The 26,735-nt window shown below is 43.6% G+C and overlaps 1 protein-coding gene across 1 annotated transcript in view; it reads left to right on the top strand.

Annotated features, from left to right (window-relative positions):
- STK24 (serine/threonine kinase 24) overlaps positions 1-26,735 on the top strand; it is a 110,824-nt gene that overhangs the window by 47,739 nt on the left and 36,350 nt on the right. Inside the window, exon 2 of the mRNA XM_012644450.1 lies at positions 4,769-4,999. Within this exon, the coding sequence (XP_012499904.1) occupies positions 4,769-4,999 (231 nt within the window). The remainder of the gene's footprint in view (positions 1-4,768; positions 5,000-26,735) is intronic.

The following is a 26,735-nucleotide window of genomic DNA, read 5'->3' as shown; positions in this document are numbered from 1 at the left end:
TGACTAGGGGTTTTCCTGCTGATCTGGCTGAAGCTCATTCATGTGGTTGTGGTCAGCTGGAGAGTGGCCGGGGCTGGGCTCGGCAGGGACAGCTAGGGCAGCTGGGCCTCTGCCTCCGGGTCTGGCATTCGGCCGGGGTGTTTAGCTAAGCGTGTCCTGGTTCTTTTCCACGTGGCCTCTCCAGCAGGTCACAGCAGGCCTCTTCTTGTGTTGATGGAGGCGTTCCAGGAGGGCAGAGTGGAAGCTGCAGGGCCCTTTAAGGTTTAACCTTGGAAATGAAATGGTACCCCGTCACAGGAATCACGGGAAATTCCCCGACACGGGAAGTCTGTGGGAAAACAGACTCTGCCTCTTGTTGGGAGCAGTGGGCAAAGTCACATGGGTTATGGACATGGGATTGGTTACTTATTGGAGCCATTGTCATGACAATCTACCAGCTTGCTTTCCAGTCCTGCGGGTTCACACACGTGCAAGACACACTCCTCCCCTGCCGTCTCCCTCTTCCTCCTGGCCCAGCATCAGACACAGAGTGAGTCCTCTGCCTACATTGGGGCGGATGGGAATGGGCTGCCAGCTCCTTGGCTGTGGCTTCTCTCAATTCAGAGAGCATCATCTCAACAAACAGTGGCACACAGGGAGAGGGCGACTGCAGTGTATACTCCTGCTCAAAGGGGGTAGGGACACGAGGCACTCAGCCATAGATGGTCCGTTGCAGTTCCGACGTCGAGCTGGGCACATGCTGTCAGGGCCCTTTGCTGGGGCAGCGCCCAGCTTCTAGCATCAGTCTTTGTATCAGTTGTCTGTTGAGTAACTAACTAAAACCTAGTGGCTAAAACAGCAGACTTACTATTCCTCACGATTCTGTGGATTGACTGAGTAGTTCTGCTGGGCTTTTCTGGGCTCTCTGCAGTCAGCTAGTGGCGTAGTTGAGGCTGGATGGCCCGAGGTGACCTTATGCACATACTGGGACCTCAGCTGGGCTCCGGGAAGTGGCTTGATGTGTCTCGCTAACCATACTGTCTTTCGTTCCTGGCCTTTCCTGCCTTGTGGTCCCACGGTTCTGAGAAGTGAGCTCTGTGAGCCCTCTCGGGGCCTCAGCTAGCGGCCGGCAGCATCTTTCTGCTGCATCGTAATGGTCAAAATAGAACAAGACCAGTGCGCAGACTCCAGGGCTGGGGCGGCTGACGCTGCCTCTTGCCGGGAGGAGTGCCAGAGCCACGCTTGCAGGGGTATGGACCCAAAGAGCCAGGATTCATTGGTGGTTATTTCTGTAACAGTCTCCCACGTGGTTCTCAACAACATTATAAGGGTTTGGATAAATTCTTGTCAGGGTCTTTTAGAATTAATTCTCCGAAAGGAAATGTCACTGTTTTCTTAGTATGGGTGGGGCAGTAAATGGAGGGGGTGATCAGTGGACCTGATCCGTGCTTTGGTGGCATATCACCTTGTGGAGGCTGTCTGGCCCCCTGTCTTTGTTCTCCTCAGCAGTGACTCTCCAGGTGTGGTCCTTGGACCAATAGCATCCGCATCCCCTGGGACGCCCTCATTCTTGGGCCCACACCAGATTGACTACATCAGAAACTTGGGGTGGGGCTGGGCAACCTGAGGTCTCTACCAAGCCTTCCAGGAGGTTTGAGAGCCACTGCTTCTGGGAGTTAGTGGTAGTCGACTATCTTCTGGCTTCTGGAAATTGGGCTCTTCCTGCTTTCAGGGTCTCATGTCTCTGAGCTCGGATGGTCTTTGCAGAGTCTGAGCTGGACTCTGCTTGTGCCAGGTGAGCCTGGGGCTTTCTTATCGCTCAGGATGTTTAGTGACCATGCCACTCGTGCCCAGGTACACGTCCCTGGACTCCCTCAGCCTACAGTCTAGCAAAGGAGACAGTGCAGGACAGACGGAGACTATGCGAGGACAGTCCAGTTCAGCAGAGAAGTGACGAATTCCGTGTGTATATGTTGAGCTTTAGGCGTCTGGGTAGAAAGAGGAGACACCTAGCAAAGTAACCCATCCTAGGAGTTTGACCTGAAAAGGCAGGGCTGGAGCCACTGTGAAAGTAGTCACATACGTGGTCACTGAAAACTGTTTCCCTAAAGGTGATTCATCACAGGAATCAGTTGGGGTATTGTAAAAGTGTGGGTTATTTCCCCCACCCTGCCTTGCGTGACTGTCAGAGTGTCCCCTGTGATCTGGCCAGGTGTGGGAAACAGGGCCCCAAAGCCTGAAACCGTCTGGCACCCCTGGGGAGAAGGACTAGGGATGGAACCTTGGGGGGATGCCCTGGGGTAAGGGCTGGCCAAGGCGGGGTCTGTGTGTGAAGATTCTTCTGGAGCTAGGGGACTGGAAGAAGACAGTGGCGAGCGGGCTGCAGATGCCAAGGGACTGGAAAGTTAGGAGGAGGAGGAGGAGGAGGCGTGGTTGACGATGCTCACACGCATGCACGTCACTGCAGCACTGGTGGCCAGAGCCAGAGCGGAGCAGGGCTGCAGCCGTGGGGACGGGACTGGGCAGGTCCAGATGACTTTCAGGGAACTTGGGAGCAAGGAGAGTGTGGAAGAGACGGTCAGGCGGGCTGCTGCTGTTTGTTTTAAATGGGAGGAACCTGAGCGAGTTGCCAAGGGCAGAGAGCCAGCAGGGGAGGAATGAAGAGGGAGCGGGAAGGGGGTTACTGATGAAGCCATATCCTGGAGGAGAGGATGGATGCCAAAGCCCCACTTTTGGGATTGGCCTTGAAGAAAAGGAGGGCCACCCCATCTCGTCCTGGAGGGAAAGAGGTAAGGGGAAGGGCATGGAAACAGCCAAGGACGGAGTACATCGCATTATTCTTAAAAAAGGAAATCTTTTCTTCCCCGAAAGCCTTGAGTCCTGGCAGTTGGTGTGAGAACAGGGTGGAGCCGCAGGTCAGGGCGTGTGTAGGTTGAGTCAGACGTGAGGCTCCCACCCAGGATTCTTTGGCATTCTTTGAGGACATTCCCCAAAATGACTGTGAAGGGTGCTCCCTTGGAGTACTTCACAAGTTTGAAAATCGTAAGAGGATATTGTGGGGCTACCCACTAGCTTTAAAAACAGTCATCACTTAAGCAAATTATCCTGGGCTCTGACTGCTGATCATTGACTATCTTGGTAAACCCACCGGTCTTGGACTGCAATTTTTAAAGCCTGGAGGCTCCCTGAGTGTTTGTCTTAAAAGACATTTGAAACAGTTCCATGACAGAAAACAGTTCAGCAGTTGCTCAGAAAAAACAAAATTAAATGCATCTCTGTTAATCACCCAGCCTGATACGTTTAGTGCAGTGCTTCAAGTGGAAATGAAGTTGAATAGTTAGTTTCGTATTTAAAAAGTAGTTGTTTGTTTAGCTTTTTATGAGCCGGGGGAGAATCTTGGATATAAGTATAGCCCTTGTAATCCTGGCCGTGTCCTTTTCTTTTGGTGACCCCAGGACACGTTGTGTATATAACATCCAGCTCACAGACCTTATTTTGTTTGTTTTTACTAAGATGGTTGGTGGGTCTTGTGAGCTTCTTCCTTGTTCGATGTACAGTCTCGAAAATGGGGCAGGGGCACTGCCTCTTTGTGTGAAGGAGGTCACCTGGGGCTCACTCAGCCCCTAATGCTGCGTGTGTGACCCCCGGATGCTCACTGCTCTGGGGGTGCCTCCTCCCGCTGGATCTCTTATTCTTCCTTCTCCTTGTCCTCTTTCTTTACCTTCTTTTCATTCTTCCTCCTCCTTTCCCCCTTTTGTTCCTTTTCCCTAGAATTTCAGCTTCTCTGAAGGATTGGTAGACCTTTGAGGGTTGGCCCGGCATCCTCTCCCTCATCTGTGCTGTTTCTGCGGGAAGATATGTATGTAGTTTTGGTGGCTTCCAGAGTCCCCTCGAGCTCCGTGGGTTTCCAGGCTGGTGCTTGTTGTGGGGCACTGCTGGCACTTTGGGCCGGGCAGTGACTTGTGGTGAGATGTGCAGCATCCCTAGCTTGGCCTGCTAAATGTCATTGTTGCCCCTCTGTGATAAACAGCCCCTGGGGAGGACAGGTTACTGCCCCAGTGGGAGCTCAGCTGTTCACACATCTCTGGACAGCATAGCTGTTGGCATGGGAGCTTGAGTTCTGACAGCTGGGCTGCTTGGAGATGAGTACTCTGTGCATTTGCAATAATCAGGTGGGTGGTTAAGAGCTGTTAGAAACTATTTCAGGGGTACAGCATTTACACAAGAGAATACAAGTTGCTTTTTGTTTTCTGGGATCTGGTAAGATTGTTATTGTTTAGGTGAAGGCAATAGCTATTAATAAAGATACATAGTTTAGATATACATTTTTTTTTGTTATTATACAATATAGTTAGTTAACCTATGTTTTAGTAAATACCCATCTGAATTTAGGAAATTTGAGGGATGGGATGGGGAGAAGAGTGGAATTTTTGCTTAGACAAGAGTGGATTTTTCTAAATCCACATAATCCCAACATGTTCAAATAAGCATTTGGACTTTTATTTACTCATTATCCGAAAGCTGGAGCCTTTTCAGTTTTTCTAATCTAGCTGGGTAATTGTTCTTGTTGCACATTTGCTTTATTTAATAGTCTGATAGCACACATGGAGGTGACACCTAGGAATCTTATTTCCCGAACCTGAAGAACTGTGGTCACAATCAATGTGGTCCCTGATATGGAAATCAGATCAGTCCCTGAAAGACTGTCGCCTGTAAGGTTATAAATCACAAAAGCAGTCATGGCATCGTGAGATATTAAAATTTCTCTTCTTTTCCTTCTCTCCTACAGAACCTAAAAGCCGATCCAGAAGAGCTTTTCACGAAACTAGAGAAAATTGGAAAGGGCTCTTTTGGTGAGGTGTTTAAAGGCATTGACAATCGGACTCAGAAAGTGGTTGCCATAAAAATCATTGATCTGGAGGAAGCTGAAGATGAGATAGAGGACATTCAGCAAGAAATCACAGTGCTGAGTCAGTGCGACAGTCCATATGTAACCAAATATTATGGATCCTATCTGAAGGTAAGGCTTAAAATAACGAGATCTTCCATCATGCAGCACTTGACTGAGATGCGAGCGATGGATGTGAAGGACTCTAATATAGCACAGCCGGTGTTCAGAGGAAGGAGAAATGTTTTGACCTTTGCGATCAAAAGAACTTCGCTTTGATGGTTTTATCATCTTAATGTCACCTATAGAAATAGAGTTTTGGTGAAAGTGTTTGATGTTGAAATTCTCTTTCAAACAAGAAAGTATTTCTGAGTGGGATTTTTGTCATCAAAAACTGTTTCTTACTAAGTTATAACAATAACCATTAATCATCTAATTTTAGGATGGTTTATGATTAGTCTTAAAAACTCATGCCAACCCAAGAATATTAATCTTTTGATATTTTCAGTCATTAACTGTGGTTCAATTTAATGTTGTTAAAAACTGCTGCTGGAATTGATGATGTTGATTATCTAGTTTATCTACACTTTTAAGAATCCTAAGTATTATAGATAACTGCTTAAATAAAATAGTAGTTATAACAATACAGCACTACAGATTGTCCTTGATCATCACCCGGTTCTTTAAGTGGGAAAGAATAGTGTTAGAAATGGTTTTATGATCCTGCATAGAGCCATTTTACCATTTTAGGCAGTTGTAGGGTATTCTGTTACACCACTAAGAAAATTCAAGATGACTCCTTGTGTTTCATGTTCTTTGATATATGCCTGTTTCACTGAACTTACAAATGTAGTGTCTTTTAAAATGGGGTTTTGGAAATCTTAAGATTTGGTGAAATTAACTCTGAAATAATTCTTGTGGAAACTAAAACTTGATAGAAAGAAACAATTTCCTGAGGGAGGCAGAGATAAACCTGAATAATTTGATCTAGGCCTCCTCCTCTCCTGGGCTTATTCCCTAAGTTCTCCAAGTTGCAGCTCACTGCCTCTCTGATGTAAGAAGGGATAGTGTAGGTTTTGGTTTTGTGGAAATGTGATGATGAGGTATAAGTCAAAGGATGGAAATTTGGAGAAACATCGATTTACTAAAATGAATATTTAAAGGAAATCAAGATTGGTAATTCTTTTTTTATCCCACCATTGTGTAAAGGATGTCAATATGTCATAGGTCAAATGTAGCATTTTGAAATGGAGAGAGTGAGTTTTGGGGTCAGGTGTCCTAGACTCGAATCTTGCTTTCATTTACTTTGGTGTGTGGTCTTGAGTGAGTTTTCTTTTCTTTCTTTCCTTTTTTTTTTTTTTTTTTAAATTCCATGCTTTCTCATTTGTAAAATGGAAAATCATGGTATATACCTTATTGTTGCAAAATTACGTGGACTTAAGTATATGAAAGTACCTGGTATGTTGACTGCCACACTAGAAAAAAATTTTTTTTCTTTGTGGCCACGATGTTTTATTACTGAAATAGAATAAAAACTTCAACAACAAAATGATCCTTTCTAATTTAATGAAAACTTTGTTATTTATTGTTTTCTGTGCGTGAGTTATATGCAACTTGAAAAATAGCTCTCACAGCTCCCATCGTGAAGAGATGTATGAGTTACATATGCTTCACGAGGCCCTGGGCTCACAGCTAGTTGTGAGTTAAATACAGCTCACATGACAGTTAATGAGTGTTAATTTCCTTCCTTAATTGATAGAATTTATACATAACCATATCTCTTAAATTACTCTACAATGAAGGTAATTTGCAGTGAAAGATACCTGATGAAGTCAAAGCAACAAGATCAGGACCAAAGAAAGGAGGAGGAAGAATGCCAACAACAGACATGAATGTTGCATTCAGTTTGTGTCTGGATGGGGCAGAAAAGGGAAACACTGTACGTTTTATCATTCTCATGATCCAGGAGGAGAACACATACAGCTTCCATAGGGGAGTGCCAAGGTACTCTTGATGTTAGATCTCTATTAAGAACAAATAAACAGCTAAAGAAAGTCAGCTTGTACTCTGTCCACTGTATTGTTTAATATGCTCTGTGAAATGACTTCAATAGAAGTTTACAATAAATTCAAAGTTGGGTTTCATGTTGTATTTTAACATGAATTATGATACCTTCGGCAAAGAAAAGTAGAAGAGCCTCACAAATATTTGGTGATTTATACCAGGTAGCAATATTTAACTGTGGAACTGAAGGATCAGAGGTTCAAAGTATCTTCCTCAAGCTCAGGTCCTTAGCAGAAGTTTTACTGCATACTGGAATAGATTGCTTTCTTGTGACCAAATAAGGTGTTACCTTGACAGTACATATCTAGAGATTCCTTCCAATGTGTCCTATTCTTCACCTGAGTTGCTCATTTTAGAAAATTAGGTTCCACATCAGCCTAACCTTGATCTAGGGTTGTCCAGTGTATTTTATTTAATTAATATGATGTTAGTTGCTACAATAAACCCCTTAAATGCATAATGACTCAAACACAATAGAAATTTCTCCCTTGCTGATTGGTTGCCCTGATCCATGGGCTGTTTTGCTCCAAACACTGATTCAGGAACTCGAGTTCCTTCTGTCTTGTTTTCTTCCATCTTCGACACACGGCTGTGCTCAGCTTCCATAAGTCAGTGTCGGGGGGAAATAGGGAGGCTCACATGGTGGGAAGTTTTTATGTGCCCAGGCTTGGACATAAAGCACTTTATTTCTGTCCACATTCCCCTGGCCAGGAGTCAGTCATCACCACACCTAACTCAGGGGAGGCTGGGAAATGTCACTGAATTGTGTGCTTAAGGGGAAGAGGAAATGCGCTTGTGCACAGCTGGCTGGGCTTTTCCAAAGCCACTTAATCTATAAAGGAAATGGAATAACTTGTGGAGTGGCTTTCTCCACTGGCTGCCTTCAGGTAGGATGAAGTTTTGATAATTTTATCTAAAGTGCTTTTATGTATTTTATTAGGTAAATTGTCCTTTAAGAAATATCACTTACCACAAGAATATCAGCAATAATGTCAGCATGGTGAAAAGTTGCCCTTGATTTTTTTAAACCATGTAAAAGAGAATTCTGAGCTGCTCTTGTTGAACAATAATTAATTATTATAATTGGGCAGGACGGGAATCAAGATCTGTAATTCTACCTGCCCATTCTTGGGTAATTCCTTGGCCTAGAAGAGGACCCTCCCTGATAAACCAGGCTGTGCTTCCACCATCTTGGTAGGCTTATGCCATTTGCATTAGTATAGTCCTAACTGTCAAGTAAGGTACAGATTAAATTGATTTGTAAGACAAATGGGTCTTTGACACAAAATTGGAAATAGTTGTGCTTTGTGTTGCCATTTTAAAACACTCCATGGCATTCAGAGCTAGTAGTCTTAGTTCTTTAAGAGGCAGTTTTAGAGAGGGCCTTAGAATTTCATCTCGTGTTAAGGGACTTTTACATAACAGGATTGGACAAAGAAGAGATCAGCGAAAAGTGGTTTCTTCATTGCTTCATTCTTCATTCATAATTATGTTTTGGTTTGGTTTCATCTAGTCCAGAAAGAGAGATTAAAAACAATAAGTGGCTAAATATATTGACTGTTACTGAGGCTCAGGAGAGTGGTGTTAATTTTGAGTGTAGCAATGATCAAGTCAAAGAATTGCTTTGTGGTGTATTCTTTTTTCTCAAAGATTAAACACAAAAAAAGGACAGCAATTTAGGGGGGAGAAGGAACAATTCAACAGTGAAAATTTCTGTTTATATTGTTGAATGTGAGGCCTGGAATGATCTTGAAGATTATCTCATGCCATAAAAAAACTTCATACATTGTAGTCGAGTTTTGGGGAAATTAAATCAGCTAGAATATTTAATTAGCCGTAAGCCTCCATGTCCCAACCGTTAGCCACTGGAGGTTTCTACTACAGAAATACCACCCACAAAGTCAAAGGGAAACTGGGGATGTGGGTGTGGGGTGTCGTGCAGGAGGATGGGGAGGGGAGAGAGGAGAGAGAATGCGAGTTTTTTTGTTTAGTTTTTTAGTGAAGCAGTGAAGACGTAGACCCTAACAGAGGACAGGGTGGTTGTAGTACGGGATTCTTAGCCTGTTTTCTGTTCATGCAGCATTCACAAGTGCTGCGCGCGCGCTCTTCAGCAATAGAAATCTATGGTTGGCCGGGCGTGGTGGCTCACGCCTGTAATCCTAGCACTCTGGTAGGCCGAGGCGGGTGGATCGTTCTGAGCTTAGGAGTTCGAGACCAGCCTGAGCAAGAGCGAGACCCCGTCTCTACCAAAAATGGAAAGAAATTAATTGGACAGCTAAAAATATATGTAGAAAAAATTAGCCGGGCATGGTGGCACGTGCCTGTGGTCCCAGCTACTCGGGAGGCTGAGGCAGGAGGATCACTTGAGCCCAGGAGTTCGAGGTTGCTGTGAGCTAGGCTGAGGCCACGGCACTCTCCCCAGGCAAGAGAGTGAGACTCTGTCTCAAAAAAAAAAAAAAAAAAAGAAATCTTATGGTTTTTTGTTTTAGGGAGATTACTATCCTATCAGAATCTCTATGTTGAGATTTACTTGTAGTTATAGCCAGAATTTTAGTCTCAGATCCTACTACTGGGATTCAACTGTCTGGGTGCTCTGTGGGCTTCTGAATTCTTGAGGATAAAACAAAGATAAATATACTTTCCTTACAAGATTACTATAAAGATTGAGATCATGTATGTAAAGTGCGTGGCATGTGGTAGGTTTTCAGTAAACGATAACTTAATTTTTTTAGTAAGGGAAAAATTATCTGTGCCAATGACTCAAAATTCATCATGCTTGAAAATAAGATTTATCATTTTCTTTTATCATAAATTAATTAGAACTCTCAAACATCATGCCAATGTAACCAAAGCTAATCAGGTGCAAGGCCAAAAAAAAAAAAATTGCGCTTTTCAAATTTTTACTTGCCATGGTGGTTTTTACTGTAGTGTCATTATTAACGAAATGTGGTATGGACTGTTTGTCTCATAGTGGATTCAGATCCCCGACTTACGAGTAAGTTTTCATCAGTTCCTAAAAATTGCCAGGGTAGTTTTATCCATCAGATTCACCAGAAAACTAATGTGGGAACGTCCCTTCTTGAGCTTTAGAAAACTGAGTACTCCATGTGGGTACAAATTATTCTGGTAAAGGGCTGATTGTATGGATACATTACAGATTCATAATCTCACTTTAATTTTTCAAAGTTTTATTCTTTGGACTTCTGGTTTCTCACTTGTTTGTTCTTCCATTTCCAAAGGGAAAATTGTAGTTTCTGATGAAATAGAAAAATCAATCATTTTACCCTTAGGGAAAGAAGTACAAAAAGTATTGATAATCATGGGCGGCATCTCTGTGGAAGAAGCTGCCGCATAGGCCACCGTCCATGTGCGGTCTTGGTTTATGCTTCTCGTCCCACATAGCTATTAATAGATGCTCTTTGACTTCTAGATGCATCCTAGGTTGGACGATAGAATATAATCAGCCCACCGTATGCTGTATCTCCAGGAAAACACACACACACACACACACACACACACACACACACACACACACACTGCAATTTTCTGATCTAAGAGAAGAAGTATTTGTCTGGCTGCATGGTAATGCACCCTGTTAGGACATGTACCTACATTTTATCTTCATCACACCTCTCTCCCAGCTGCTTCGTGGGAAACCATTCTCTTGCATTGGCCCCTGGTTTCAGGCATATTTAGGAATACAGATGGGTTATTAGTTTCTGAAAGCATTTTAGTTCAGATTGTGCCTGGTACGTGTGAACTCTCCTATGCCTCAGAAATTTTTATCAAAGTGCAGCGTCTTTTTCATTCATGTCTTTCCTCCTTCCGTAGAGTCCCAGCAGTACTGTCATTGAGGTGGAGAAAATGAGATGCTATTGTAGTATATATGGAGAAATGATTTGCACCTTATTTGAACTAGAATCAACAAACTACCTTTAAAAAGGGCCAGAGAAGAAAGTTGGGACTCTACCATATGGAGAAGTTCTTGTGCAGTCTGAGGGGTTTCTGTGGTTTTTACAGAGAAGAGAACTTGAGCCACCTAAGTCCAGTACCGTGTACCTCCTCCGACCACCTTGTGTGTACCTTTCCTCATTGAAGGTGCATGTGCGACATGTGCAGTTTTAGTTGTCACTACTCGGGGGTGTGGGTGGAGGTCAGGGATGTTCCTCTGCATCCTGTGGTGCACAGGACAGCTCCACGACAATGACTTACCTGGCCCAGCTGTCTGTAGTGCCACATTGAGAAAACTGTGGCCTGTGGGATGAATAGTGACCTTTTGTCCCAGAAATAAGTATAAGCAATGGTATTTCTAGGGCTGATGTTTGGGACTTTGGGAATACCCCCAAGGGTATTTTGGACAGAGAACTTCAGGGACCACGGTTGTGCCCAATGTGACTTCTGTGGCCATACAGATGTGGGCTCGGCGAGCACCCTGACCAGGATGTGCCCAGACTTGGGACGGTGGTTTTCTGTGGGGCTGTCCAGCCTTTGTGTGTAAGGCTGTGGAATCTCACACAGCATCTGGGGAGGATGGTATCCAAAAGATGCTTTTCTGGTTACTTCTGTTCTGACATGAGACAGGACAAAAGGTGGAACCGTATGGGCTGCAGAAGCTTGCTCATAGCAGGAATTGTTTACATGAGCGTTGACTGTGACCCTTGCTAGTCTGGTGTTCATCATAAACTCTGCTTTCTGCATGTAGTAAAGCAGTAGGTCCCTCAAAGGGAAGGGGACCACTTGCTCATCGAACGGTGTCTTAATAGGAAGTTCGTGACTCTCCCTTGGACACTTGTGCGCTTACTACAAAATTAAGTTTCCCTGAGATGTTATTTAGTATCTGGAGTGGTGCTGTGTTCCTGGAGGCCCTCACCTGGCTAATATTTGCATGTTTTATACCAAACTGATGATGAATAAGCTGCATCCTTCCTGATGACTTACACTTATTTCCTCTTTACCCTTGCATCCTCAGGCAGGTCCATAGTAACATTGCCTTTCTCTTTCTTTTTTTTAATTGTCTATTGATAATTGAGACTCTTTGGGCTGTGGAGAATCGACTGATGTGGACAGTTAGTTCCTGGTCATTTCTGGAGTGATTGACTGGTTTAGGTTTTTGCCTTAATCTACCAAGCCTAAAGGTTTTACTAGTATGTTTGAGAGCCCTTTTGTCCCTGTTGTGGTGATTCATCTTTAGAGAAGTAAATTAATTTGTTGGCGATGTTTTTTTTCCTTCTTCCTATTTTTTTTTTTTTGTGGGGAGGGGCAGGTTCTTGCTCTTTTGCCCAGGCTGGAGTGCAGTGGCATCATTGTAGCTCACTGCAACCCCAAACTCCTGAGTTCAAGCGATCCTCCCGCCTCAGCCTTCCGAGTAGCTGGGACTACAGACGTGCCACCACACCTCTCTAATTTTTCTATTTTTAGTAGAGACAGGGTCTCGCTCTTGCTCAGGCTGGTCTTGGACTCCTGACCTCAAGCAATCCTCCTGCCTTGGCATCCCAGAGTGCTAGGATTATAGGCCTGAGCCACCGCACCCTGCCTGAATCAAACTTTTAAAACACAAGAAATATTCTCCCTCACAAAACTCTTTATGAATAGATTCTTTTTTTCTTCTTCCTTTCTTTGTACGCTTGATACACAGATAACTGTAAATAGAGTATTCTGATTTCTGCTATTCATTCACATTACTGTGGTGGCCAGGATCAAATATCAGCAGGCGTTTCTTTGTCAGAGAGAAAGCAAATTTTTTTAAAAAAGGAAATTGTGCGATGAAATATAATATTAATAGAACAAATGTAAATAGTTTTGCTAGCTGTGCAGTTAGTTAGGAAGTGTTAATGTTTTGACAGTGAGTGGCTGCTGGCTTCTGCAGTTTGAATTGCTGAAAGTAATTTACATAACCCATTAAGTAGACCAAGCATTGTTATACCAGATTAGGTACTCAACTTAGTTTACGGAATTTTGATTATTTTTGGTTGACTTAGTATGAGATTGGCTTTTAGATTATATGCTTCAGTTGGATCTAATGACTTTTCCCCATCATTATAAATGGAATCAGTAGAGATAGGTCAATGACAAGGTTGATTATAGACCAGTGCTTATGGAAGCTAATCATCTGCAATTTGCATTTATGTACCAGCTTTTTCTCTTGCTTCCAGCCAAGGCTGGTGTATGATGGTACACAGACTTTGGAATCATTATTGATCACAGAGTGTTAACAAGTATAATGAGATGGAGTTGGCTTAAGTTGAAATGTTTGATAGAAAACATTGGTTCTTTAAAAGTAGCAGTCGATATACAGCTCTTCTTGGAGAAGGCATTGCTTTTACATTCTCTTTCTACACTGAGGTGTAGCATGAAGACTTCTTGTGTTTCTCATCTTTTTTACATCCAGGTGGATCAGTGTTTCAGGACACTTTTCCGTTTGAAAGTTGAGATCCCGTTCAGAGGCTTGATAGACTTGTCCCTAGAAGAAAGGGGGCAGAAATGTGCCAAATGCAAAACCACAATGATTTCTTTGATTGCAGGGACCTTTGGGCCAGCTTGCGGTAAGAACTTGCTTTAGAAGATCCTTTGCTTCCCATCAATGTCTCCCTCTCCTCAAAGGGATGGCAGCCCGATGGACAATGGGCACATGACCCTGACAACGACAGACTTCCGCGGAGGTAAGCTGCTCTGTCAGTGTCGCCCAGAGAGCCATGTGCCTTTCTCATCAGGCCTGAACCTGCATCCATCCATATTTCGTGCACACGTGGGCAGGGCACTGGAGGCTGTTTCTCTTGCATCCAGCCATGGCTAGGGTTCAGCTACCTCAGGTAGCAAATGGCCTTTCCTCTGCTGCACATAGAAATGAGTGGAGTTAAAGAAAGCTCTGGCAGCTTTCTCCTGGTTGAGGACAGGAGTTCCCCTGTGATGGTGGTCTTGAACTCATAGACATCTATTTATGGCTTTGTGTCTGCCCCTCACTGTACACTGGGCTTTGTTCTAGCCACCAGGATTTGTTGTCCTTTGGGGACAAGAATGTTTCCTTTCTTGCTTGCATTAAAGGGAGAAGCTATCAATGGGGTTGCTATTAACCATTGTGGTGGTCACCCTGACCTGATTCTGGTGCTAGTGTGTACAAATTTCAGAGACTAAGCTCTGACCTTTCTAGAAGGTACAGCTTCAAATCTCGACCCAGGGAAGGCATGGTGGACCAGAAATCTGCATTTGCCAGAAAAAAGTTGCAGACCAGGAAATGGATTCTGACCCAGGGCAGGCTTGATTGTCGTTGGCAGAGGGTCTGCTTCCTCCTGCTCTGTTGCCTTATTATTAAAGGAATGGATATATCGGAATATGTTAGTGTGTATCCTAGTGAATTTTTGTTGTTTTAAGCTTTTTTTCTTTCTTTCTAAGAAGTGAGGTTACAGGGTTGAAAGAAATTTTCATTTGCATCCTTGGGAAAATCTGCTGGGAGTGAACTTTCACTTCTGTTTGAAAGTAAAAAATCTTTAGAAGTTAAGGAATGGCTGCTGAGAGAAGTTGACTTTAACCCGAGTATGGTCTTTCAGTCTTCCTTAGTAGATCTCTCATCTCCCTTTTGGACAGTAACAAGGAGAGCGAGTGTGTTTGGCCACTGCAGGTGTGTGAAGTTGCACGGAGTCTGCATGGCGGGCGCCGCAGGCACACGATGGGCTGTACAGAGTGGCTGCGGTGTTTGTGGCGCTGACCATGATCAGTGGGGGCCATTGTGGGGTTTTGGTGAGGGGCAGTCATATGCCTTGCTGTGAACATTTCCTTGATGGCAATTTGTACACAGTTTAGAAGAGGGAAAATTTTCAGCGTTAACCTTTTTCTCTTTTATTCCAACCCCTTAAGATCATCTTTGTGACTTTCAAGGATATCCTTTCAAGCTCCGGGTCACACTTAGCTCGGACTAGTGTAGATATATTAGGAAGATCATTCCTGGCTCTGACATGTTCTTCTCCTTCCCACGTCTCCCTGTGTCGTGTTCACTTTCTATGGGCAGCATTAAGCTGTCTGCGGTCCTTGCTTTTTCTTTTGTGGACTGTGTGAAGACGGCACAGCTTTGATGAAAGGCAGCAACACAAACAGTGAACTTTCATGTGCTGTCAGGAGGTTATGAACTTGAGGTTGTTAAATGCATTTAATTCTATCTTCAGTTCTTGGTTTAATAATGTACCAAGTTTGGTATTACTTTTTCTGGTTTTAATCAAGTTTCTGCTTCCATTTTATATTCGGGAAATTAGAACCAGTCCATTGGCAGAACTGTCGACAGAGTAGCACATTCTTAGTCTCTGACTTTCTGCTGCGGCCTTAGAGCAAATAATTCTTTGGTCCCTTTACCCTCTACTGAATGTGCCATACGTGTTCAGAGTTGTGTCCATATTTTAACTCGTTTTTAAAAAACACTCTTGGAATTTGGATCTCTTGATGAAAAATCATGTTTGGCAGTTGGGTTTATGACTGGAGGCCCTAGAGCACATTTAACTGTTATTCCTTTGTACCATACTGAAAAGAAACGTGTGGAAAATATTTCCAGAATATTCAATATGTAGTGTGTGACCTCTTAATTCCTGGGATCTGAAGTGTCTTTTACTTAAAGGTAATCCTCTCAGGTATTTGCTTTTTTAAAAATTGTTAGTGGAATTTCCCACACGTGAAGAAAGTACTTAGGGTTCCCTGTGCCATCCTCTCCCTCCAGTGGCATATTATGTGTCTCAGTCTGCTTTCTGTTGCTGTAACAGAAATACCAGAGACTGGGTAATTCGTAAAGAAAACAAATTTATTTCTCATGGTTCTGGAGGTTGGGAAGTCCAAGAGCATGGCGGTGGTGTGGTGTGGTGGAAGGGTGAGCGAGCACATTTGAAAGGGAAAGTCATCGGGGCCGGACTTGCTTCTGCTGGCTGCTTCTTTGGTGTGATGAGGGAAGGAAACAGATAAGCAGGCAGTTGTCACCTGAATACGTGTTCTCCTGGTCGGGGCAGAGTTGCGTGTGGGGAACACAGTTGAAGGCACCTGTTCGGGACAGGAGGGCCAGAGGCCAGGGTTAGTGCAGAGTAAGGCGGGGCAATAGCTTCCTGATCCGTTTCTTAGGGTTTCTGAGTGGCTTAGGGTTGGAGAGCTGGGCAGCAGCTCAAAGAAAGACCCTCGGCTGGCTCAGGGGACTTGGGATTTAAGAGAGAGATCTCAGGGCAATTTCCTATTAAAGACACTGACCTGACAGTGATGAGAGAGGGCCAACGGGAGCTTTGGGCCAGGTGAGGGGTGGGCATTAGGTGACTTGTTTACTGTGCTTGTCTCACCATGGAGATTATACATGAATGTGCTCAGTGTTAGATAACTTGTATGTTGAACTGAATTTGATCATACCAATCGATTCTATCCATGCACCTAATTCTTAAAGTTTATTATTCAGGTAGTGTGGTTTTCTGCTTGTAAATTGGAAAAAAAGAGAATTTTCACTTGAAAAATTCAAAATTCATGTCCCGAAAGTTTGACAGAGATGGGTTGTGACCTCTGCGGCCCCCAGCTCTCTATCTTCCTCTCTTGCCTGTCCCCAGCCCCTGACTCCTGCCAGCCGCTTGTCTGAGGAGGGGCCCCTGCAGCTCTGTGGGGTAGGGGAGCATGCAGGGCCTGTGTGCTCCGTGGCCCCAGGCAGAACACTTCAGTGACTCCCCTGTGAGCGTGTGTGAGAGGACTCTGCTGTAGTTCTGCAAACCGAACTGTTTTTAGTCCCTCTGGTTAATTAGAGACTTAAGAGTTTGAAACCACATATAAGAGGTGTGAATAATGTGATATAAATATTGTTGGAACCCTCTGTTGTGGTTTCCTTTTCTGGTTTTTTCTCATATTCTCATTTCAAAGTTTAAGCAGTAACTTGAATGATGGGATTGGTTCTAGAAAGACGGTGTGTTGGCTAGTCTGATGTGGATATGCAAGTTTTACTCATTGTACATAGTAAGAAAAGATGTGGATACTTAAGAACATTGAGGTGTGTGACTTTAAAAATCTAGGTGTATCATTAGAAAATGTGAGCATGCCATTATTCTCATGAGTCTTTGGAATAATGAAATTTACCACTAATATCACTTATACTGTATTTTATGAAGTTGGGCCTACCCAGCATTTGGCTGTGTGCTGAATCTAACTGTGGTCACAGTTGGGCTTCATGGCTTGGTGGGGGTGGCTAAGGGTTGCTAAGTGGGAGAAAGTATTGCATGAGGGTCTCAGACTGCCTGGTGGGCTGCCGGATAGCTGATGGGCAGCTTCATAGGTGGGTTTGAGCTAAGGTAGTGTTTCCAAAGGAGTCCCATTCTTGGAGATGTCAGTAGGCGCTACCTGACCCAATGAGTTTGGTTGTGTTGGGTTTAGCAGGTTTCTGTTACAGTATTCTCAGAGCTTTTGGGGCTTTCTAAGGGAGGTTTTATATGCAGCATTTCCTAAAAGTATTTAATTGTGGGGACCTCCTGCCGTTAATGGTAAATTTTAATTCTATACCAAGTCCATGGCTGAGCCCTCTTAAGTAGCTTCTCCAGCTGACACACAAGGAGACGAGGCCTTAGGAAACATCATAGCATGGTTCAGAATCTGAGTCTGAAGATGCCGACTGCACTAGGTAATGGCTTTACGTGGCCTCCTGCTATTTTGCTGCGTTTGAAAAGCATTTCTTAAAATGTTTTAAAAGCTAGGTGAAGTGACAAAGGACCATGAAACATCAAATAAAAGGCAATTACTGAAATAGCATGTTAACATTTTAAACAGTTTTGTTTTTTGGTAAATAGTTTTCCGAGTGATGCTGTGGATTTTAGAGAAGATAAGCTGTAAGGTATTTATGAATGTCGTGTTCCTTAGAAACACAAAGTAGTGTTCACAACACACAAATCACAAGAGCTGAAACCTACAGTAAGTTAAGATCTTAATGAACAGATTGAGAGATCGAGGGGATTAGGGAGTTCTGATTTTAACACCATATTGTCCTAAAGTATTTTCTGTCTCATTTTTCTTGAAGTCTTCCTAAAGACATTTCTAAGATTTTCTCTGCCCTGGATGGGTGTGGTTCACGTTCGTGCATTAGGCCATTTAGTTAAGAAGTCTGTCACTGTGTCAGAGCGTGGAGTGCTGCTGTGGGCCGGGTAGAGCTGACCTCAGCTTCAGGTCTGGGCAGCAAGACTAGCCTTTCCCTAATCAGGAGTTCCAGGGCTCCTGTTGGCCTTCCTGTACCTTGGTTACTGTGGAGTGCTTGGCTTGCTTTCCCGCTCACTCTTGGCACACTCTTCTAGTCCAAGCCTAAACCTGCCACCCGAGCTTCCCAGGCTTTGCACCTGGCCTTGCCTCTCCCTCGGCTTCAGATCATACATGGAGGCATCTGCTCCCCTGAAACGCCCAATGGAATGTCACATTCGACCCGCTCTAGCAGTGAATGATGAGCTAGGACTCAGTGAATCAGAAGTTCCATTTCGAAGGGATTCATTTCATCCAGAAGTAGTAACTTAATGCAGGAACACACAGGGAGCTTCAAAAACTTCGATCCCCACTCCCACCCTTGAATGGGCTGTGCCTGGCCACGTTTATGAATGACCTGATTTAAATTCTTGAGGCACAGGATCCCCATGCACCTTAGAAATGTGTTCATGTAGCTAGGCATGGTGGCGGATGCCTATGGTCCCCACTACTTGAGACGCTGAGGCGAGAGTTTCGTTTGAGGCCAGGAGTTCCAGGCTGCAGTGAGCTACGATCGGGACAACTGCACTCCAGCCTGGGCAACAGTGCAAGACCCTGTCTATTAAAGGAAAAAAAATGTGTTCATCCTTTGTAAAGGTGAACATGTCGAGAACATTTGAAGCTGTTTCAAGGGAACCATATTGAAGACCCTCAGGAAATCTCTTGGTTTCATAGAGACAGAAAATCTGGAGACAGAGTTACCAGAATGTTCTTCCCCAGCAGCTGTCTGAGATGCTTCAGCCTGGCTCCCCCCCCCCCCCACACCTTTATGTCCTGTTGGCTTGTGTGGTGTCTCCCGTGGCTGTGCATACAGGAGGACACTGGCAGGTAATGCCTCCTGCCCTCTTTTTTGCAGGGTGTGAACTGGGGAGATAGCACGGGAGAAGGGACAAAGAAACCCTTCTCTCATATCACTCTAACCCGATAGGCACATGTCCAGTTCCAGGTGTTGTGCAGCCAAGCCCAGCCCTCGAGGTTCTTACGCACTACTCTTCTGCTTCCAGAGAAGACTCATCAGAATTAGGGGCTCGATGTCCCCAGCTTCATTCAGGTCTTTCCACACATCCCATCCCGGCTTGCAGGACCCCATTCTTTCACAGCCAGTGCCCTCACGTTAATAGTAGACACTCTGCCAATAGACAGTGGGCACCCTGCCGGTGGACACCCTATGAGTTCAACTGGTAATTCTGCCAATCGCAGGATGAGGTCTCCTGTTTGATTTTCAGTGGTCTCAGCCCTGTAACTGCAGGAGGCAAGATTTTCCTTCAGGGTACACCTGGCTGCTCTTAGATTATTGATGTGAAGCTCAAGCTGAGCATTTGACTCGCTGAGCCCATCCTTGTCTTTTACCACTTTGTCCTGGGACATTAGGAGCAACTGACCAATATCATTATATTCCTTAGTTTTCCAAAATGTTTGAAAGGATCATACACAGTTACTTAGCCTGTTGCTTTTTATAGTCATTGGAGTATCCAGTGTGGATATTTTTGTCTCTCTATAAACAGTTCAAATCATGGACTGTTGGTGCTCTCTTTATAACTGGAAATAGTGTCATTAGCACTTTCAAATCTAATCAGATTAGAGAGAACCAATTCTGGAAATTCCAGAACTAATTCAGAAAACTCATCTGTGAAATTTTGTTCCTCTAGAACCACTCTCCGTGCCACAGTACCTACTGTAGGGTGGGGGGCTGAGGTGAGCTGGTGGTCCAGTTGCTGAGTGCCGCATGGCCATTCTTGCTGGATTATTGAGGCACAGAGAGTATGTCAGCAGAAGTTGGGGTGACACAGTTCACAGCATCTGTCCTCAGGACACTGTGCCTCATTGTTTTCCGTCATTTGCCCGTTTTCTCTACACATCCTGGTACCTGCCCACCTCTGCCCTAGGGAGGGAAGGAAAATGCCTCCTTCTGTCCTTTCATCCAAATGGTGGACAAGCCAACAGGCAAGTCAAGAGCCCAGGTTTGGGTGGTCCACAGAGTTCGGGTTTGTGGGTGGAGCTACCCTCTGAGCTTTGCTGGAAGGGCTCACATCTCCTGAGCCATCTAAGTTTTAGGCGCTCTTTAATTCCTCAAGGATCATGACAAATAATTTGAGGTAAGCAGTGTGACATTGGGACAAGAGGTTTTAGAGTCTGTTTTATAGAATCTTGGTTTTCTCTGGGGCATTATCACTGTTTTTGTGGCATGGAAGGTAAAAGAAGGAAACAGAAACATTGGTGCCTTACTTGTTTTGATCTGGCAGCAGGGAAAAAGAAGCGTACATTACGAATTTTGTTTGTGTTCATGGAGGGAGACTGTAAACCAATTCCTAAAATATGGGGCCAATCTACCTCAGTAAGTGCTGTGCAGAGAGCAGCAGGTAGGGGCTCGGGTAGGGCTGTGGTTTTCAACACAGCTAACAGAGCCCAGAGGAAGGAAGGGAGGAAGTGAACCGTGCTGTGGGCAAGGAAGTGGACAGAGCAAAGGTTTGCCTAGGGGCAGGCCTGGTGGTTAAGGCACGCTCATACCTGGGAGTGCCCGATGCCCGGCCTGTGCTGCCGTGGGAAATGTGTCTGCTGCTTCTAGGAATGCTGGTCCCAGTGCTGTTACGCTCTGATTTAAGTATATTAACACTTGGAAGGGAGAGTGGGATGTGTTCCAGGAAATGACATGATTTGTCCATTTTCTTCTCTGTTTTGTGACTTCTCTAGTTTGTTCTTTCAGATTTTTGGCTGGTTGTTTTAAACACAATTGATTTCAGAGTTACTTCCAAATGTCTGTCCTACTTCCATGCCGCTTGTGTCTATTTTCACCATTTTTTGCCTTAAATTAATCTACTTTTACCATCTACAGAAATGGGTTTTGGGTTTATGACTCCATTTAGGTGGCACAAATACAGCAAGTAGATTCTCTGAAGAAGAAATTCATGCAAATTTGTATAAACATGATCTGATGTACAGCTCCTTTCAGTGGTAATTTCCCCAGATGTTTGTAAGTTGGGTTTTTATTTTGTTGAGGAGGGAGGCACATTGTTCTTTGAGAATAGCCAAATTGTTGATCCTGTGTGAGGACTACCCAGAGGAGCCCATTGTGGGGACCTGGAGGGTTTTAGTCTCATGGCTGTTGAGTTGTTACAGTCATGGGTTTCTGGTTGCACTGGGAACTGGCAGCGATGGTCGCCTGGGTCCAGCAGCACTGGGGATATTTCTTTTTCCTTGTGTAGTAGCCTCATGCCCTCTGTTTGATGTCATAGTGGTGTTCTCTTTTCCATGAGAATTCCCTTCCTCTGAACAATAAATAAAATCTTTATCCTTGTGACTCCAGTTAGGATGGAAATAATTCTCCCTTCCACTTTTGCTGCCTCGCCAAGGCTTGGAAATCGTATTCGTTTATTGTAAACATGAGCCTGTCTTTGGTTCTTGTGAGCAAAGCACTGCCTTTTGACTTCCCTGCATTGATGCCTGCTCATCTGCTTAAACCATGCAGCCCACTGGGCTCTCAGTCCCTACAACAGGGGCCTGTCTTCCCCTCCCACATGCATGCGTGCGGGACAGCCACTCTCCAGGGCTTCCTTTGCCATTTGAAAGTAATCGGCTGCCTCCCCGATTGGCCCAGCACAGCTGCAACTTCTGGGAAAGGGAGAGCACATCTGTTTTCTCTGAGAGTAATTTTTAGTACGCAAGTATCTGTCCTTGTGCTTCTGGGGAAAATGGAAATGGTACACTGAACCCATGGTATCAGACTCCAGTACAACCGTGGGTAAAAGCAAAGCTGTTTACTTTTGGGTGGACTAACCAAACCAGCAAGAAAAGCTTGCTTTGAAATCACAAGGGAACACATTTCATTTTGCAGTCAGTTTTGGGAAAAAAATTGTAGGCTCAGTGCCGACGATAATATAAAAGATCTGCTTTGAAATGTCTCTGAGGATGGGAGCTGTGGGTTCCTTTCTCTCTCCTGAACACACTGTCCTAGTGTAACTGAAGAAAGTCCCTGAAGACATTTGGCAGCTTCATTTTATGTTTTTCTAACCAGAAAGTCGAATGGAATTAAAATTCCAATTAGGCTAAATATTTTAGGTCTCCAAGAAGAAATTCAACTCTGTTTTCTGGCTGTTACCTATAATATAAAAATAAGTATTAATTGTATTTTTAGTTCTTTTTGTCTCAATATTCATATTTTCATATTTAAACCTCCATCTGTGGTATCTAAACACAGCTGATGTAGTCAGATAAAGTAATTATGTCATGCTTTCTTTTGTATTTATTTCTGAATAAATTTCTAAAATACGATACAAGAGATCACAAATCTCGATTAGATTATGTAACGTGAGGCTACTTAGTAAGTAATTCAAGAGAAGACTTATTCCCAGTAAGGTAAATAAACTCTCTTGTTCAGTAGTTTGTACAGCACACCATGACTTTCAGGCATTTGGGTAAATGAAGACATCTACTTCAAAATAAGAAAAATGTACCGCTAGAACCAGGCCCTTTTATTGCCTATCTAGTGGTAACAAAAGTTGTCGTGATCCTTACTGCCTGAACATGGTTTGCTAGGTGCTAGACAGAGCAAGAGGCTGTCTGATTTCTTGGAGTCATGCTGTGTAGATTTTTATGTGCTGCAACAGGGTCTTCCTTACTGAGGAAGAAATAGAGCCAGGGGTGGGTGATGGTTCATGCCATGGTTGGATATAGGGGCAAGAAGCGTCTCCTCCCTTGTCCTCAGGTTGTGCACCCTTTTGTGGGGCTGTCACCTGATGCCGGCGCCCCAGGCTGCCGGAGTGAGGGCGCCCTTGGGTTTACGTGTCTGACCCTATGCAGCTCTCTTTTTCAGTAGTAGCACCTCTTCAACAAACTTACTGTAAATCAAGAAGATGTCAATTTATGTAACTAACAGTTCACTCTGGAATAGAATTATACAGAAAATAAAGATAAGTGAAGTAGCAGAAGGTAGGAAGGAAGAGAACCAGAGAGTTCAAACACCAGAAAAAAATTTCCCTCTGGACGACTGAGTGTTGAGCAGACAGCCATAGTGAAGAGTCCCTTCCTTCAGAAACTGTTTAGCTTTAGGCTAAACTCCACATCTGCCACCCATACATTTGAAATACAGCATTTGTTGTTTGTGAATCTACTAATTCCTTAAATTGTCTTTATAATACTATTAAAGGCACCTCTTAAAAATTTTGCAAAATACTATAAAGTCTTTGTTCTTTCTCCGTGATGCTCACCCTCTGTCTTGGTCTTGTTTGATCTATTGGGCTGGGTCTTTATCAAAGAATGAATACTAAGACATCAATAATTACCTTTTTTTCTGTTTTTTCATGATTGATACTTTTTTTGTTTTTATGATTGATATTTCCAGTGTGTTACATATTGACCATTAAAATTGTCACCTAGCAGAACAGTCTTTTAATTCTTAGAAATATTTCACTTTCGTAGAAAGAACACGTTACTAGGCTCATGACAAGATTATGGCGTAGAATTTGTTCAACTTGGCAGTTTATAATCATTGGCTATGATCTTTGCTTTTTAATAAGGACAGATGCATGGAGGGGAAGAATAATCTCCTACCTCCCAGGGTACTTCTTTCAGGCTTCTCTTTGTTACTTCTTTTCTTTTCCCTCAAATTTAGGTTATTTGTGACTGTAGTTCCCTGATGAATAATCAGGGAATGTTTAAGTTTAAGCAGAATTTTTTTTTTTTAAACTTATGTATTTATTTATTTATTTATTTTTGAGACAGAGTCTCACTGTGTTGCCTGGGCTAGAGTGCTGTGGCGTCATCTTAGCTCACAGCAACCTCCCACTCCTGGGCTCAAGCGATCCTTCTGCCTCAGCCTCCCGAGTAGCTGGGACTACAGGCATGTGCCACCATGCCCAGCTGATTTTTTCTATATATATTTTTAGTTGTCCAGCTAATTTCTTTCTAGTTTTAGTAGAGATGGGGTCTTGCTCTTGCTCAGGCTGATCTCGAACTTCTGAGCTCAAATGATCCACCTCCCTTGGCCTCCCAGAGTGCTAGGATTACAGGCGTGAGCCACCACTGCGTGCCCAGCCACGCAGAATGTTTTTATTCATCTTAGTATCTACCAGAATTTAAGCACAGAAACTTCCCATTAGCAGATTTATTATTGTGTTGTGTCAAATTTGTGTTTATGGAAAAGAGGAACATCTCAGTACCCATCCAGGGAGACTTAATTACTCACACACACACACACACACAATGTAAGGCAGCCCCTTCCAAAAGAGACCACTTGTGACAAGAACCCCAAGAAGAGCATTTTAGGGAATGCCCCATGTTCTTTCCAAGTTAGTAAATTCTTAAGTTTAGCTTGATGGAATGGGGCATGTAAATCTTTCAAATTACAGGCAAACATTTTATATATTGATGTACTTTTCAGACAGTCAGATTAGTATCCATTGGCTTCTAAAATGAAATCAGTTAAAACAGTTAAATGTTAACAACAGTCTTATTAGAAAGTATTTTCCTTACTGGAAGCCTTTAGAAATTAACAGCCTCTGATTTTTTGATTGTGGTTCTTGTTGTTTAGGCTTCTGACTCAATGTCACAATAACTAGATTTGAGTGACAGTTCCTCTCCTTCCTTGCCATGTGACCAGGTATCTTAATTTGTAAAACGGGACAAGGCTGATCACCTAAGTAGATAGGATTATAGGGAGAATCAAATGGAGGACTCTTTATGAAGATAAGTAGTAAAATATGAAGTGCTCCTGCACTGTATTAATGTAAGGTGGTGATGGGGGCCTGCATACTTGACAAGGAGAAAGTAAGTGTAATAGTTCGGGGCTGTTCTCTTCCTAATGAAGCCTGTGGCCACTCATTGTGAAGGAGAGTGTGGCTTTTCCTCCCCTTTGGAGGACTCTTTGCCTAGCTCAGGCCTCTCTACAACACTGCAGACCTGCCCCATCCTGCAGGCAGCTGTGCTGAGCAAATCCTCAGAGTTGCGGGGGTTGGAGGGGGTGGTATTGGAAGAAAAGAGATGGTAAAATTTAAATAGAGGGAGTCTCACATTTAACATATTCCTTTCTAAAAGCACCATTTTTTCTCCTCTGGAAATGGCCCTCTCTGGGCCAAACCCCTCTTATTAGATGATAACTCCCTGTCTCAGAAAGGCAGCACCCCTGGCACATGGATCCACACCCTCCCTCTTCCCAGGAGTCCTGTCTGTTCCTTCAGAGGGTCCTCCTCCTCCTCCTCCTCCTCCTCCTCCTCCCTTTTGGTATCATGTTGTGATGACATCAGAAAGTACTGTGCCTCGGAGTAGTGGCTAGAATTATCTGTGCATTCAAGGTTTGGAATTACTCAAGGGCAAAATCATTTGCAGTCAAATGCTCTACTACTGAGCTGTACCCCTCAAGGGTGAAAACATCTGAACTTCTTGCTATTTGTTTTTATATATATTTTTTAGGGGAGGTGAATTGATCCGTTTCTTCACCCACCTTTTCCTGCGTGTAGTTCTTGTTCTTTCATGAGTAAATTAAATTAATACAATATTGAGAAATTATCTTTTTCATTCTGTACTTTCAAATTTACTATCATGTGATGTATCTTATTTGCATTTAAAAATTTTTCTTTCTGTAATGATTTTCTCTTTTTATTGGTATATTTGCAGATGAGTCTGTTATATTTTTTTCTTGATGACAGTAATGGGAAGTTATCTATTATTTTAAAAATCACTGAATTTATTTCTCATCCTAATATTTCTGATTAATTATGCATGTATCTTTATTAATTTCCTTCTTTGCTTTCCTTCTTTTTTTAAACTTTTGGATTGAACACTTAATTTTTAGAGAGGCTTGGAAATGAATATAAGTGCTGTGAGTTTTTTCAAAATAAATCTTTGGCTATATTATATAGCTTTTGGTATATGTAGTGTTTTTAGCATCATTTTTGGCTAATTTGTAATGATGATTTTGATTCTTTTCTTTGATCTAAGGATTTGACCCAATAATTTTCAGTTGCTTTGTTTTGTTTCTCTTTATGCTGTTTCAGGTTTTATTGTACAGCATTATTTTTAAGTTGATATTTATGGCTCTTCTCCCATTTCATGTTTGTTTGCAGCAAGAGAAGACTTTCCTTGTATTGAAATACTTCTGTCCTGCTTTTAGGGTTCCCTCTGGATGAGGGAGTCCTGGGGTCTCCCTCCCCTCTCCCTTTCCTAATCAGCAGTGATCCCCCCTCCCTCATGTTCATTCCTGAGTATAGTGGATAATCCACCAGTCGGGCACTTGGAGTATTTTAGGGTGAGCTGAGAAGGGAGTGCTCACGGTGGAATGCTCCCACACTCTTCTGTGCACCTCCAGCTCGCAGGAGTGTTCTGAGGACCAGCAGCACGTGCTCGAGGTATCTAGCAGGACACCTCATGTCTGAGAGGGGCAGCACACTGGCGGTTCCCTTCTCCCACTCTAGCCAAGCAAATCCAGGCTTTCTGTGCTGTGCCTGCCCTGTGTGGCTGGCCTGTGACACTTCGCACGCAGCTCTCTCATTCTCTCCAGAGGACACTTCATTCTCTGTCCCGCCTCTCTCCTTCACTCTGGGAAGCCTCTTCAGACAGTAGTGACAGAAATGATTTGCTGTGGAAATTCCAGTGT

Source organism: Propithecus coquereli, unplaced genomic scaffold, assembly GCF_000956105.1.
Source record: "Propithecus coquereli isolate 6110/MARCELLA unplaced genomic scaffold, Pcoq_1.0 Scaffold212, whole genome shotgun sequence".
NCBI lineage: Eukaryota > Metazoa > Chordata > Mammalia > Primates > Indriidae > Propithecus > Propithecus coquereli.
The sequence above is the reverse complement of the archived record's forward strand: the minus strand, read 5'-3'. Positions and strand labels throughout refer to the sequence as shown.